This window comes from Oncorhynchus masou, chromosome 30 (genome assembly GCF_036934945.1).
Source record: "Oncorhynchus masou masou isolate Uvic2021 chromosome 30, UVic_Omas_1.1, whole genome shotgun sequence".
NCBI lineage: Eukaryota > Metazoa > Chordata > Actinopteri > Salmoniformes > Salmonidae > Oncorhynchus > Oncorhynchus masou.
The window spans coordinates 20,982,504-20,996,702 of record NC_088241.1 but is presented as its reverse complement, the minus strand read 5'-3'; the positions used below and the strand labels follow the sequence as shown (position 1 = coordinate 20,996,702).

The window sequence follows — 14,199 nt, the reverse complement described above, 5'->3', positions numbered from 1 at the left end:
ATCCTTTCTATAACTATTGTTTAAGGAGAACACTGCAGTCTGTTCCCAGATGAAGAGACAGAATCAGTTAGAATTCGTGGAAGTAATCAATCAAAATGTCCAACCTCTGAACTTCAAATGTCAACATATCAATTTTATGAATGGTAGATTTTTGATTTGGTCCAGTTACTGTGTCAGACCACAATTACAATAGATAACATGTTATCTGAAAACAGCTCTCTCCCTTTCATTGAAATGTGATTCAGTGGATTGTGACTAATTATGGTAGGATTTACTGTTGGCTATCTGGTTTACCTTTCCTGTCAGAGCTGCATGATGGGCATGTTGAATATCACTGCAAAGCAGGAGGGACACTCCCATCCCTATCCCATTATTTAAAGGTCACTGACTTCCCCTCCCACAACATCCTGCCTCAAACTGGGACAAAAGAACATTTGGGCAACAAGATAAACTCCCACAACACACATAAGAGATCCGTGTGTTAGTTAGAGTGTACAGTTGTGGCCAAAAGTTTTGAGAATGACACAAATATTAATTTTCACAAAGTTTGCTGCATCAGTGTCTTTAGATATTTTAGTCAGATGTTACTATGGAATACTGAAGTATAATTACAAGCATTTCATGTGTCAAAGGCTTTTATTGACAATTACATGAAGTTGAATCAAAGAGTCAATATTTGCAGTGTTGACTTATTTTTCAAGACCTCTGCAATCCGCTCTGGCATGCTGTCAATTAACTTCTGCGCCACATCCTGACTGATGGCAGCCCCTTCTTGCATAATCAATGCTTGGAGTTTGTCAGAATCTGTGGGTTTTTGTTTGTCCACCCGCCTCTTGAGGATTAACCACAAATTCTCAATAGGATTAAGGTTTGTGGATTTTCCTGGCCATGGACCCAAAATATCTATGTTTTGTTTAGTTATCACTTTTGTCTTAGGGTAAGGTGCTTCATCATGCTGGAAAAGGTATTGTTCGTCACCAAACTGTTACTGGATGGTTGGGAGAAATTGCTCTCTGAGAATGTGTTGGTACCATTCTTTATTCCTGGCTGTGTTCTTAGGCAAAATTGTGAGTGAGCCAACTCCCTTGGCTGAGAAGCAACTCCACACATGAATGGTCTCAGGATGCTTTACTGTTGGCATGACATAGGACTGATGGTAGCGCTCACCTTGTCTTCTCCGGACAAGCTTTTTTCCGGATGCCACTAATAATCGGAAAGGGGATTCATCAGAGAAAATGACTTTACCCCAGTCCTCAGCAGTCCAATCCCTGTACCTTTTTCAGAATATCAGTCTGTCCCTGATGTTTTTCCTGGCTTCTTTGCTGCCCTTCTTGACACCAGGCCATCCTCCAAAAGTCTTTGCCTCACTGTGCGTGCAGATGCACTCACACCTGCCTGCTGCCATTCCTGAGCAAGCTCTGTACTGGTGGTGCTCCAATCCCACAGCTGAATCAACTTTAGGGGACGGTCCTGGCGCTTGCTGGACTTTCTTTGGCGCCCTGAAGCCTTCTTCACAACAATTTAACTGCTCTCCTTGAAGTTCTTGATCATCCGATAAATGGTTGATTTAGCTTCAATCTTACTGGCAGCAATATCCTTGCCTGTGAAGCCCTTTTGTGCAAAGCAATGATGACGGTACATGTTTCCTTGCAGGTAACCATGATTGACAGAGGAAGAACAATGATTCCAAGCACCACCCTCCTTTTGAAGCTTCCAGTCTGTTATTTGAACTCAATCAGCATGACAGAGTGATCACCAGCCTTGTCAACACTCACACCTGTTTGAAAGAGAGAGTCACTGACATGATGTCAGCTCGTCCTTTTGTGGCATGGCTGAAATGCAGTCAATGTTTTTTGGGGGATTCAGTTCATTTGCATGGCAAAGAGGGACTTATATGCAAATTGTCATCATACAAACTGAGGCAGCAGACTCTGTGAAAATTAATATTTGTGTCATTCTCAAAACCTTTGGACACAACTGTGGAGTGTGAGGTGTTCCTGTAAAACATGTTGTTTTTGTGGTGTTTGCTGCTTTAGTGGCAGCTAGTGAAATCATAGGACGTTGGTTAGCATGCATAGGGCAACCTTTATGCCTCTGGCAGGTTGTTGAATTGGTCGTGGATTTTGAGCGTCAAGGAAATGATGAGGTTTCATTGATTGCGTTCTTACTGTTACTGACGGCTTGAACAGATTTCCAAGTGGAGGATGGACCATTGCGTTTGACCTTTTGAAATTCGTCTGCTTTTGAATGCGTTGACAGTTGGATTTTGACACACACACATATGAATGGGTGGTTTGTGCAGAATGCCAAAAATATCTTGTCACTGCAGGAGTGACAAATGAGTCTGTCTCCTACTGCAGTGCAGTATTCCACCTTCGATTTGTTATTGATCACTGAAGTTCGTGATTTAATTAGCCAAATCCAATTCAATGACTAGCAGATGGTAACCATGACACTAGTTCATAAAGGTGGCATGGCATCAATAATGATACAGAGCCTGCACAATGTTTCCTATATGTGAAAAATATAATTCAATGGAGGAAACTGTTTCACATTGTATGGGATAAATCGAAAGTCTGCCTTAGAGTTATGTGCAGTGATGTATGTTGTTCTTGATGAATCAGAATCCTAAAAAAAGCCCTTTAAAAGATGGAAGTGTCATTGTGGTATTCCAGCTAATGACATTCAGGTCAATTGTGAGAGCTAGAAACATGGCCAAGGGCCCAGATCACACTGAACATAGGGTCGGTAATTATCCATGAATGTTAAGCAGCTCAAAGTTTTTCAGCAGATATTAAGTGGTAGCCTCTGGCCTCTTCCTTCTCCTCAGACATATTGTTTTCTTTTGTATTTATAACCCATGATTTACAATTTGGTGTTGTATATAAGACAAATGTTAAAAGGGCAATGTTCATTTGTTAATTCTTATGGGGTGGCAGGTAGCCTAGTGGTTTAGTGTGTTGGACTTGTAACTGCAAGGTTGCAAGAACAAATCCCTGAGCTGACAAGGTAAAAATCTGTTGTTCTGCCCCTGAACAGGCAGTTAACCCACAGTTCCTAGGCTGTCATTGAAAATAAAAGAATTTGTTCTTAACTGACTTGCCTAGTAAAACAAAAAAAATACAATGTTTGGAAGTGAAATTAAGTGTCTGACCATACTTTGTCATTTAAGAATGTATGATGCATTCTCTTCAAACGCAGACTTCTGTACTACCCCTTAGGATTATGTGGTCTCTCTGAAGGGATACACAGTTTCACCTTGTGTCATGCTCATCAGATTGTTTGCAAGCTTTTTGGCCTTTTAGTTAATGAATTGCTCTACTGACCTTAACAGGAACTCAGCATGGCAGGTTCAATGTGTTGACGTTCATCTCTGCCAAGGGTTATGTGCAATTGTATTTAAGAGGGCCTTTTTATATTCTGTTTCCCTCTGTGCTGCAACTGAACATTATTAGGAGTTGGGTTTGGTAATTAGGGGACACAAGGTATTTTGCTCGCTTTCATTTTACAGTTCTTTTTGTAGCTTTGGCCATCTGAGATGTGATTGCACTTTATTTGAAGTGGTTTTCATAAAGCAAACATAATCTGCTCATAATAATACCTGTCCAACCTGGTCCTGACAGTCTGTAGAATGACAGACATTTTGAGTGCTCTGTGAGACACCTAAACCAGAAGTAACAACATGGATTTCTTGGCAATAGGACCACCACTTTAGCATCTTTCAGACAGCAAGGACAGCTCAAAATGATCCCTGACCTTGGCAGTAAGTAGTTCCTGTCTTAGATGGATCAATAACAAGCAAACACAAACAAGTGAACAGCTCTGTGTGACACCATACTTAGTGAGGATGACCCTGGGGGGGCCAAAACATGTCTGTCCATTAATGAACACATTGGGACAGAGAGATCCAACTTACTTTCCAACAGTTGGGATATTACACTTCTTACTCCAGCCTAATCTGTTGTTTACAGAGGGGAGTATGTCCACTTGAGCCTATGGGAGATCTGTTAAGGCTCTTGGACATTGCGTGAAAATGTTAAAATCTCCCCCTGAATTATATATTCAAACATTAAGGCCCGAGGGGTTGTTGTATATTTATTTATTTATTTATTTTACCTTTATTTAACCAGGTAGGCAAGTTGAGAACAAGTTCTCATTTACAATTGCGACCTGGCCAGGATAAAGCAAAGCAGTTCGACACATACAATGACACAGAGTTATACATGGAGTAAAACAAACATACAGTCAATAATACAGTATAAACAAGTCTATATACGATGTGAGCAAATTAGGTATATGACCAGTGTACCAAGGCTAAGGGCTGTTCTTAAGCACAACGCTGATATACCACAGCTTTCAGCCAATCAGCATTCAGGGCTCGAACCACCCAGTTTATAATTTATAGTATACTATTCAGACTGTTGATGTTGATAACTGTTGATATACTAAACGTTTGTTCTGTACTTCATCATCAAGCACAACGCCATGACCCAACATGGATGATCTTATCCTACAATGATTGGGGATTAAAGAGCTGTTTCACATTTTTAACTGCATTCAATGAGAGGATGTCAGTTTGGCTTCCATGGCATGTAGCTACAGCTCCAAAATGAATGTGTTTCATGCCATACTGTCTTCATCATGGAGTGCCAACAACCTAATCACTGCTAAGATCCCACCGCTCACACCATGTGTCTAACAAAACTTCAAAGTAAGCTCCTTTTGCTATTGGTGAAATCATTTTGCTAGGGTTTCATATACTCAGGCAAACAACATATAAGGGATACGCCTTGGGAATGCTCCAGATAGTTTACCCCCTGCCTCTTTTGTACCGAATAACCCAGACACCCCATTTCAAAAGGCTATTAAATGAACCCCAATCTATTCGGTAGCTAACGGATGCCCAGACATCCCCTGAATCACAACTACAGTGCCAAGAAAGAGTATATGAACCCTTTGGGAATACATGGATTTCATTGGGAATACATGGATGGTCATAAATGTTGATCTGATCTTCATCTAGGTCACAACAATAGACAAACACAGTCTGCTGATAACACACAAAGAATTATCAGCAGACTGTGTTTGTCTATATTGACCCAGTGTAAACATTCACAGTGCAGGGTGGGAAAAGTATGTGAACCTTTGGATTTAATAACTGGTTGACCCTCCATTGACAACAATAACCTCAACCAAATGTTTTCTGTAGTTGCTGATCAGACCTGCACAATGGTGAGGAGGAATTTTGGACCATTCCTCTTTACAAAATTGTTTCATTACAGCAATATTCTTGGGATGTCTGGTGTGAGCTGCTCTCTTGAGGTCATGTAAGAGTATCTCAATTGGGTTGAGGTCAGGACTCTGACTGGGCCACTCCAGAAGGTGTATTTTTTTGGTTGAAGCCATTTTGTTGTTGATTTACTTCTGTGTTTTGGGTCATTGTCCTGTTGCATCTCTAAACTTCGGATGAGCTTCAATTGGCGGACAGATAGCCTAACATTCTCCTGAAAATGTGTCTTACCATGGACTGATGAACATCAAGGCTTTTAGAGATACTTTTGTAACCCTTTCCAGCTTTATGTAAGTTAACAGTTCGGGGTTCTGAGCTCTCTTTTGTTCGAGGCATGGTTCACATCAGGCAATGCTTCTTGTGAATAGCAAACAAACATTTTGTGAGTGTTTTTTATAGGGCAAGGCAGCTCTAACCAACATCTCCAATCTCGTATCTCATTGATTGGACTCCAGGTTAGATGACTCCTGACTCCAATTAGCTTTTGGAGAAGTCGTTAGCCTAGGGGTTCACATACTTTTTCCTACCTACTGTGAATGTTTAAATTATGTATTCAATATAGACAAGAAAAACACAATAATTGGTGTGTTATTAGTTTCAGCACACTATCTTCATCTATTGTTGTGACTTAGATGAAGATAAGATTGAATTTGATGACCAATTTATGCAGAAATCCAGGTAATTCCAAAGGGTTCACATACTTTTTCTTGCCACTGTATATACGATGCATGAGAAGTCTGACAGCAGGGCATTGATCTTGTGTTGATATAGGGGGAAATAGAACAGCCATGTGTGATGTGCTTTGAGGCTTCTGTCGACATGCTGACACACTGATTGAAGCCAGTTCCTGCCAGCGAGATCGGCAGCTGAGCGAGGAAATGAGTCCACTAATAGGCTGTCATCTGAGGCATTTGGGTCTGATAATTGCAGGAAATGTTCCAACCGGTTTCAGCAAGACTAGAGGTCTTCGTCCTCCACAGGGTGGCAATCGGTTCAGGGGTGCAACATGGGTAAACACAAGGCCCCCTCACCCGGAGACCACTCAGCCAGAGGCCATCATGTAACACAATCAATTGGCTGTAGATGGAAGGGGTTGGTCGGAGGTGAAGCTGTACATTAGTCTCCTCTTCTTTCTCGGTTGTCCTGTGCTGTCACTAGAATGTGGATAACAGCGGCAGAGCACAACATGGCCACGGATTAGGTTGAGCTGAATGACTCAATGAACAACACTGCCGCTAAGCCGCAGATTTTTTACTGTGATGAGGTTTGGTGTGGGGATAAATGTCTGAGAAAGTTCTTGTGTTATGGCTGCAATGGAGACTTCATTCAGAGTACAACGTGGAGCTGAAAGGGGAGCTATGGTAGAATAGCTGATGTACTAATCTTTCAGTGCATGATTGTAAATATGCTGTGAGTCTCCAGGTATGAAGACGCGGCCTCTATGACATTATTGGTCACCATTGATCCGTCCACTGTGCCTGCTGATGTGGGTTAATTCTACGTTCTGGTTGATATTTGTATGGTGTGCTTTTTCCAAATGATCAATAAACTACCGCCCCTAAAATAATCAATTTGCCATCAATTGATGTACTGTATAGTGTACACTGTATCCACTTTACCATTTGATGTAAAAAAAAAAAAAAAGCCTAATTCTGGCCTATTTCATAGTTATTTTAACACTGTCTGTGTTGTGTTCCCAAGGGCCATGGGGCAGATGTATGGGCAGTGACTGTGGCCCAGGTGGCAGCCAGAGTCGGGCTGTGTGGTGTGCCCACGTGGACGGCTGGACCACCCTCCACACCAACTGTGACCAGTCCCAGCGGCCTTCCAACCAGCAGAACTGCTTCCGTGTGTGCGACTGGCACAAGGACCTTTACGACTGGAAACTGGGTGCCTGGAACCAGTGTGTGTCCGTGTCATCAAGAACCTTTGGGGGCATGCGGCCATACGTATGCCATGGGGGTGAGGAGGGCATTCAGACCCGGGAGGTGGGCTGCATACTAAAGTCAGACGAATCTCTCGGAGACGACACCATCTGTGAGTACTTTGAGCCCAAGCCTCGACTAGAGCAGGCCTGCCTCATCCCCTGCCCTCAGGACTGTGTGGTGTCTGAATTCACCCCCTGGACGTCCTGCTCAAAAACCTGTGGAACCGGCCTAAAGAACCGGGTGCGCAGTGTCCTGGTGCCTCCGCTCTTCGGGGGTTCAGCCTGCCCAAACCTAACCGAGTTCCACACCTGTAAGCCAGGGCCTTGTAAGGGGCCTGAGGGGGTGTACAGCCTCAGGGTGGGGTCCTGGATGCCCTGTTCTCTCCCCATTTCCCGGCCGGTGCGGCAGGCCAAGCATAGGAAGGGTAAAGGGGGGGCCAGGGAGAGGCCTGGGGTCAAAGACCCTGATACTAGGGAGCTGATCCAGAAGAAACGGACCAGGAACCGGCTCAACAGGCAGGAGAGCCCCTTCTGGGACATCCAGGTGGGATACCAGAGTCGCACGGTGTCCTGTGCACACAGGAATGGGAGCACGGTGGGACTCAGGTAAGTGGCTCAGCATCAGTATATCAGGGTCTGGGGTAATACTGGTTCTTTAGTGTGTCTGTGTGCTGGTTATCCTTTAAAATTGTACTTTTAGTCTAAATGGGCAAACCATGATATGTCATTGGTCATAGGAAACCATGTGTTTTTGTCCATTCAGAACTGTAATTCATCATAGTGAGTTATCTGTTGTCCGTAAATAACACTCAATCTTAAAATAGGCACAAACCTGCCACATGTCTAAACAGGCCTTTGTAAGGGGTTGTTTTTATCTTCTTCAGAACTGTAAGCACAGTATTATGTTGTGATGTGATGTACTGTACTGATGTACAGTGGATGACAGGTAAGGGAATGGTTATGTGTCTCTGCTTTGCTGTCAAAGCAATGGAGCACTCCCACTTTCTGGTGTCTACTTTCAATGGTGGAGATGACAACTCTATATTCACTGGTGCTCATTCCGTGACAGGGATTGAATCTTAGCCAGCACTTCTGTCATCTTTGACTGTGAAATAGCAGGATGAGTTGCACAATGTACATCATTATGTTGGTATTGTTACGTGTGCAGGTGAGGAAAGATAAAATCAAAAAGCTTGATTACTAACAGTAATTTCAGTTCAACTAAAAAAAAGTACAGTCATTTATTTTTAAATGCTGTTGACCAAATACATTTGATGATAATCTTTCACATTAGGAGTATGGTTCAGGTTATCAATGATTCAGGTTCTTCGCATACTATATCTTATATACAGTACAATATACAGTAGACAAGACTGCATGCATACCCTTCAAGTAAACTGACATTTCCTTGGGCCCTGTCTTGGCTTGAGGCAAGTCCCTAACCCTGTCTTGCCTTGAAGCTCTTTCTTTAGCATTGAATGGTGTCTTTGTTTTATGCTGAATGACAATAACTTCAAATGTCAGCACGGTATCTCTCATCTTAGAATCCATGAAGTCTTTCATCTCTAGCAAGGAGATCTACAGTCTCCGTTATATAGCCTTATATCCACATTATGTATGTGTTACATGCCACAGATGTGATCAATTATGTACTAAATCTATTCATTAATGCGCTGTTGGTGCCAACTTCTCAGCAGTGGCTGGGATCAAATATTTCTAAAGAACTGTGAAAACAAATCTTATGCCCTTAGGAAGGTAAATACTAATCTTTGACTTGTTTATTTCTGGTTCTGAAATATTTATCGTTGTTTTTGCCACTTCAGAAAAGTGGAACAAACTTCCCAGCAAACCAAAAAAGTTTCTGTGAAAGTTCCCAGAACATTATTTTGGTTGCGGCAATGTTCTCATAACACAAAAACTGTCCAGTTGTGATGATGATTATACAATGTTTGTATAAAACATTTGCCTGGTGTTGCAGCAACGATCCCAGAATGTTGTGGCGGTATGTTCCAGAAACATTACTGCTACATTGTGTCATTAGATTACCTGGAAACCTAATGAGAACATTTGGGGGAATGTTCTGTGGTGGTTGTTACAGATGTTGTGCACAACATTTTCGTGAATGTTAAGAAAACATTCCAAGAATATTTCCTTTAAAACATTTTCTGAATAAAATAAACATTTTGTTATCAGAAACATTCTTCGTATGTTTTTGGGATGTCATCATCCTAATGTTAGATAAAAACCCAACTAGAACTTAATGAGAATCTTAGCTAATGTTCTGGGAATGTTCCCGGTTTGCTGGGTTCTCTCTGAAGCGATATCCAATGAATCTAGGCAGTCGTCCTCCGAACATCTTGCTGACTTCATTTCCCATTTTGTTTGATGTACATCTGTCATCGTTGGGCCACAGCTTTCTCTTGACTCATTAGACTTTGTTTTAGTCTGGTTGTAGAATAGTGGCAGGCTTTACATGTAATAATATGAAATCCGCATGCAAGTGTAGGCTATTGACTGTAGATTCCAGCTTGCATGGTGGCCTCTGAGGTTTCCGTTTACCACCAGAAGCACTTCTAGAAAGTACCACTTTACATATTTTAGTTCAAATTCGAGTCTCCCATATGTTACCACGCTTATGTTTCTCTTTACTGGCTACACTGGCCTTCCAAACATTCCACTCTGTTTTCTAAACTGTGTTTTCATCAAGGCGCTGAAAAAGATGGTTAAAAGATTTCTCCCAGGGTATCACATTCCCTGACCGACATAGTACAGCCTGTGTTGTAGGCTTTAATTGTACCACATGTTTCTTAGCCAAAGCCTCGTGTAATGAGCATGTTTGTGTTCAATGTGGATATTCTACAGAAACCAAACTCTTTTATTTTTGTGGAATTTCATGGAATTTCTTGTTGTTTGTTGTATAACCTTTATTGGTTTTAAAATGAGAGTTTGAGTGTTTTTGAAATATTATTACTCTCTTATTTCAAGTGAAATTGTTTGTCTGTCCCCATTCTGTCTGACTGACGGAGATAAAAAAAAAGACTACTTTCAAGACTTCAAAACCCCCACAACAATGCAGAAAATAATAAAAAGTTGACACGACCAAAACATCAAATACTGAAAGAGATTGAGTTGCCGTGAAAAGGGTCAATGGATGCTTTCAGGCTTTTTAAGCATGTGTGTAGTTTCATCTGAGTTAGGAAGCGAGCCATTCTCCTCACAGAGTCGCAAAACCTTTGTTTTAATTTCTGAATGTTTTTCACTGAGATAGAACTCTACCTGCGTGCCTTGTTGGCAGCACAACAAATCCTCGTCGTGACGTCACACCTGCAGGCCCGCCACATCAAACAATTCAAAGGTATCTTAATCTGTGGAGACAGAGGGGTTAAAAACACAACTCCCTCTTTTTCAAGCGTTTTTTTTTCAAACCAGTTGCACTCGTTTCCAGCAGAAGTGTGAGAAGCTAGAGGTGAAGTGTGGCATCGGCGTAGTCTAAATTAAGGGTTCTAAATGAAGCAGAGCTGTAATTAGCAGTAAAAGATCGTCAGCTGCGGCGCCTCGGGGGAAAGGCGATGCACACTGCGGTGCAAGGAACAGAAAATAGTCGGCTTTAATTCCTAATCATTTGAAGGAGCTTAAAGAGGCAACGTTTATTCATTAGCTCTAATTGCAAGTTGAATGATTACAGAGTGATTGCTTTTGGTGATTGATCAGTTGTGGTTACTATTCCGAGGCTATTGAGGCACAACCCTTCAGACTTTATGTATTGTATTGTTTTACATGTACAAAACCCCTGGTCTCATGGTCCTTTGAGCCAGATTTGAACCAGCAACCAATTCACTACCTAAATGTGGGGGCTTCCCAGCTTTTTTTCTGCATTGTTTATTAAGGTGTGATGATTCTGAATGAAGAGTTGAGTATTAGAGTTCAATGCCAGGCAGTTCCCTAAGGACTCTTGAATACAGCTTATTACAACATGCTTAGTATAATGTACATTAGCATTCAAAGGTTTGGGGTCACATAGAAATGTCCTCGTTTTAAAAGAAAAGCATATTTTTTGTTCATTAAAATAACATCAAATTGATCAGATACAGTGTGGACTTTGTTAATGTTGTAAATGACTATTGTAGCTGGAAACGGATGGTTTTGAATGGACTATCAACATAAGCAAACAGAGGTCCATTATCAGCAACCATCACTCCTGTGTTCCAATGGCACGTTGTGTTAGCTAATCCAAGTTTATCACTTTAAAAGGCTAATTGATCATTAGAAAACCCTTTTGCAATTATGTTAGTATAGCTAAAAAGTGTTGTTCTGATTAAAGAAGCAACAAAACTGGCCTTCTTTAGACTTGTTGAGTATCTGGAGCATCAGCATTTGTGGGTTCGATTACAGGCTCAAAATGGCCAGAAACAAATAACTTTCTTCTGAAACTCATCAGTCTATTCTTGTTATGAGAATTGAAGGATATTCCATGTGAGAAATTTCCAAGAAAGTGAAGATCTCGTACAACGTTGTGTACTACTCCCTTCACAGAACAGCGCAAAACACCAGTCTCAACGTCAACACTGAAGAGGTGACTCCGGGATGCTGGCCTTCTAGGCAAAGTTCCTCTGTCCAGTGTCTGTGTTCTTTTGCCCATTTTAATCTTTTATTTTGATTGGCCAGTCTGAGATATGGCTTTTTCTTTGCAACTCTGCCTAGAAGGCCAGCATCCCGGAGTCGCCTCTACACTGTTGACGTTGAGACTGGTGTTTTGTATGTACACTTGGATTAGCTAACACAACGTGCCTTTGGAACACAGGAGTGATGGTTGCTGATAATGGGCCTCTGTATACCTATGTAGATATTCCATTCAAAATCAGCCATTTCCAGCTACAATAGTCATTTACAACATTAACAATGTCTACACTGTATTTCTGATCAATTTCATGTTATTTTAATAGACAAAAATGGGCTTTTCTTTCAAAAACAAGGACATCTCTAAGTGATCTCTACGTTTGAATGGTAGTGTATATTCTACTATAGTACAAGTATTAATACATTATAGTACATGATAGTATTAGTATCATGTACTTACATCCAGCTCATTGATGAATGACCCCTGGCTTCCCATTGTCTTCCGATAGGTAGTGGTGTCAATCCTACACAACCATCTATCTGACGTAAGACAATGTTCCTTGATGAGTAATACACTGCAATAGACAGGACGAAAACCAACATTCCACAAATTCAACCAACATACGCCAAATTCTAAAATTCTAAAATTTACTTCAGCTGACTTCGAAACCCACTGACCACTTGTTCTAGGACCACCAACACACACAGGGCTCCCTCAGGACCAGATTTCACATCCACTGTCGCAAATTGCAAGCAGATCGCAGACAGATCTCAGATTACTGACCTTGCCACTTCTGCTCTCGCCTTACCTCTGTGTTCCAGTCTGTGTCTTCCCTGGGACCTCCCTCTGACGGTCCAGTCCTGCATCCTCGCTAAGGACTGTAAGCTGAGCGAGTGGGCAGACTGGGGCCCCTGCTCCAAGGCCTGTCTAGACCCAGACCCTGAGTCCCCCAGGGGCCAACGCTCCAGGACCAGACGAGTGCACCAGTTCTCCGTGGGGGAGGGGGAGGACTGCCCACCGCTGGAGGAGTCAGAGCCATGTGACCCCCAGGGGGATGGAGTACTGCCCTGCGCCACGTGAGTGTCACTTAGTGTCATGAGGATGTGTGGCTGTATGTGTGGAAGTTATATGTGGTAAGAAATATACTGAACATTTATGGAAGGCCTAGAGCTTGAAAGTGGGTTAAGTCAATGTTGTATTTGTGGAATTTCAAATTATAAAATGTTGTGTCCAAATGTAATGTATTACACAGTAGTATCTGTGTGTCAAAAAATACTACCGTACATAGTTCAGGAACCTGACAGGCCTCCAGGAAGTTTTCAACAAATTGGAACCACTTAGTGCACTAACTTTCCAAAGTCTACTGGATTCTCACTGGCAGAGGTGATACATTCCTCCTGTTGATTTCCCATTAGCTACTTCATCTAGCTAATTTGCTCTCCAGGGTGGCCCATAGGAGATGGTTTGTGTGGGCCTGTGTGTGTGTGTGGTGGAGCAGAGAGCATATGGAGAAAGATTGGTGTGTTTGAGCTTTTGCCAGACACAGACTCAAATGGAGTCTATGACAATATTGTCTCTCCTGTAACCTGCCATGTAATCACAGTCTACACAAACACACACACACACACACACACACACACGCGCACACGCGCACACACACACACACACACACACACACACACACACACACACACAGATTGGCCTTATTGACATCGTATCCCGTCTTTACACAATCATTCCAATAACACTTGAGTTTTCCTGTTCCGATTCTGCAAAATACTTCAAAACCACACCATCTATAAAACTTTCAGTCGTGACATAGCCTTTAAAATTGATTATTTCTATGACTAAAATGTATCTTTTCATATTACTCATGTGTTACATGGATTGGAAGCAATTAGCCAAACATGGAGCTGATAGCTATTGAAGTTGTAGTGGAATGATAAGGATTAGTGTAATTCAAGTTTGGCAGCTGCAGCCCCAGATGCAGGTAGAACAGATCAACACACAATTGACAAAAGTGATTTTATAGCACAGACAGGTCAGGGATTTGATTAGCTAAAGAAACCTCAGTCCAATTTTAAATGTGTTTTGACAGCATAACACCCACACACCCATCTCTGTCACTGTCACTGTCACAGTTACACCTGGAGGACTACAGAGTGGAGCGACTGTAGAGTGGACTCGTTGCTAAGCCAACAGGACCGTCGGCGTAGCAACCAGACCGGCCTGTGTGGGGGAGGGCTCCAGAACCGAGAGGTATACTGTGTCCAGGCCAACGCCGAACTACTGACCTACCTCAACAACCTCAAAGACAAAGATGGTAATGAGGCATTTCTATATATAGCACTTTTTCATAACATA

General features: G+C 42.1%; 1 protein-coding gene across 1 annotated transcript in view; it reads left to right on the top strand.

Annotated features, from left to right (window-relative positions):
• Positions 1 to 14,199, top strand: part of LOC135522313 (thrombospondin type-1 domain-containing protein 7A-like) — a 106,943-nt gene that overhangs the window by 29,902 nt on the left and 62,842 nt on the right. The window contains exons 2-4 of the mRNA XM_064948449.1: positions 6,992 to 7,823; positions 12,657 to 12,911; positions 13,977 to 14,158. Coding sequence (XP_064804521.1) covers positions 6,992 to 7,823; positions 12,657 to 12,911; positions 13,977 to 14,158 — 1,269 coding nt within the window. The remainder of the gene's footprint in view (positions 1 to 6,991; positions 7,824 to 12,656; positions 12,912 to 13,976; positions 14,159 to 14,199) is intronic.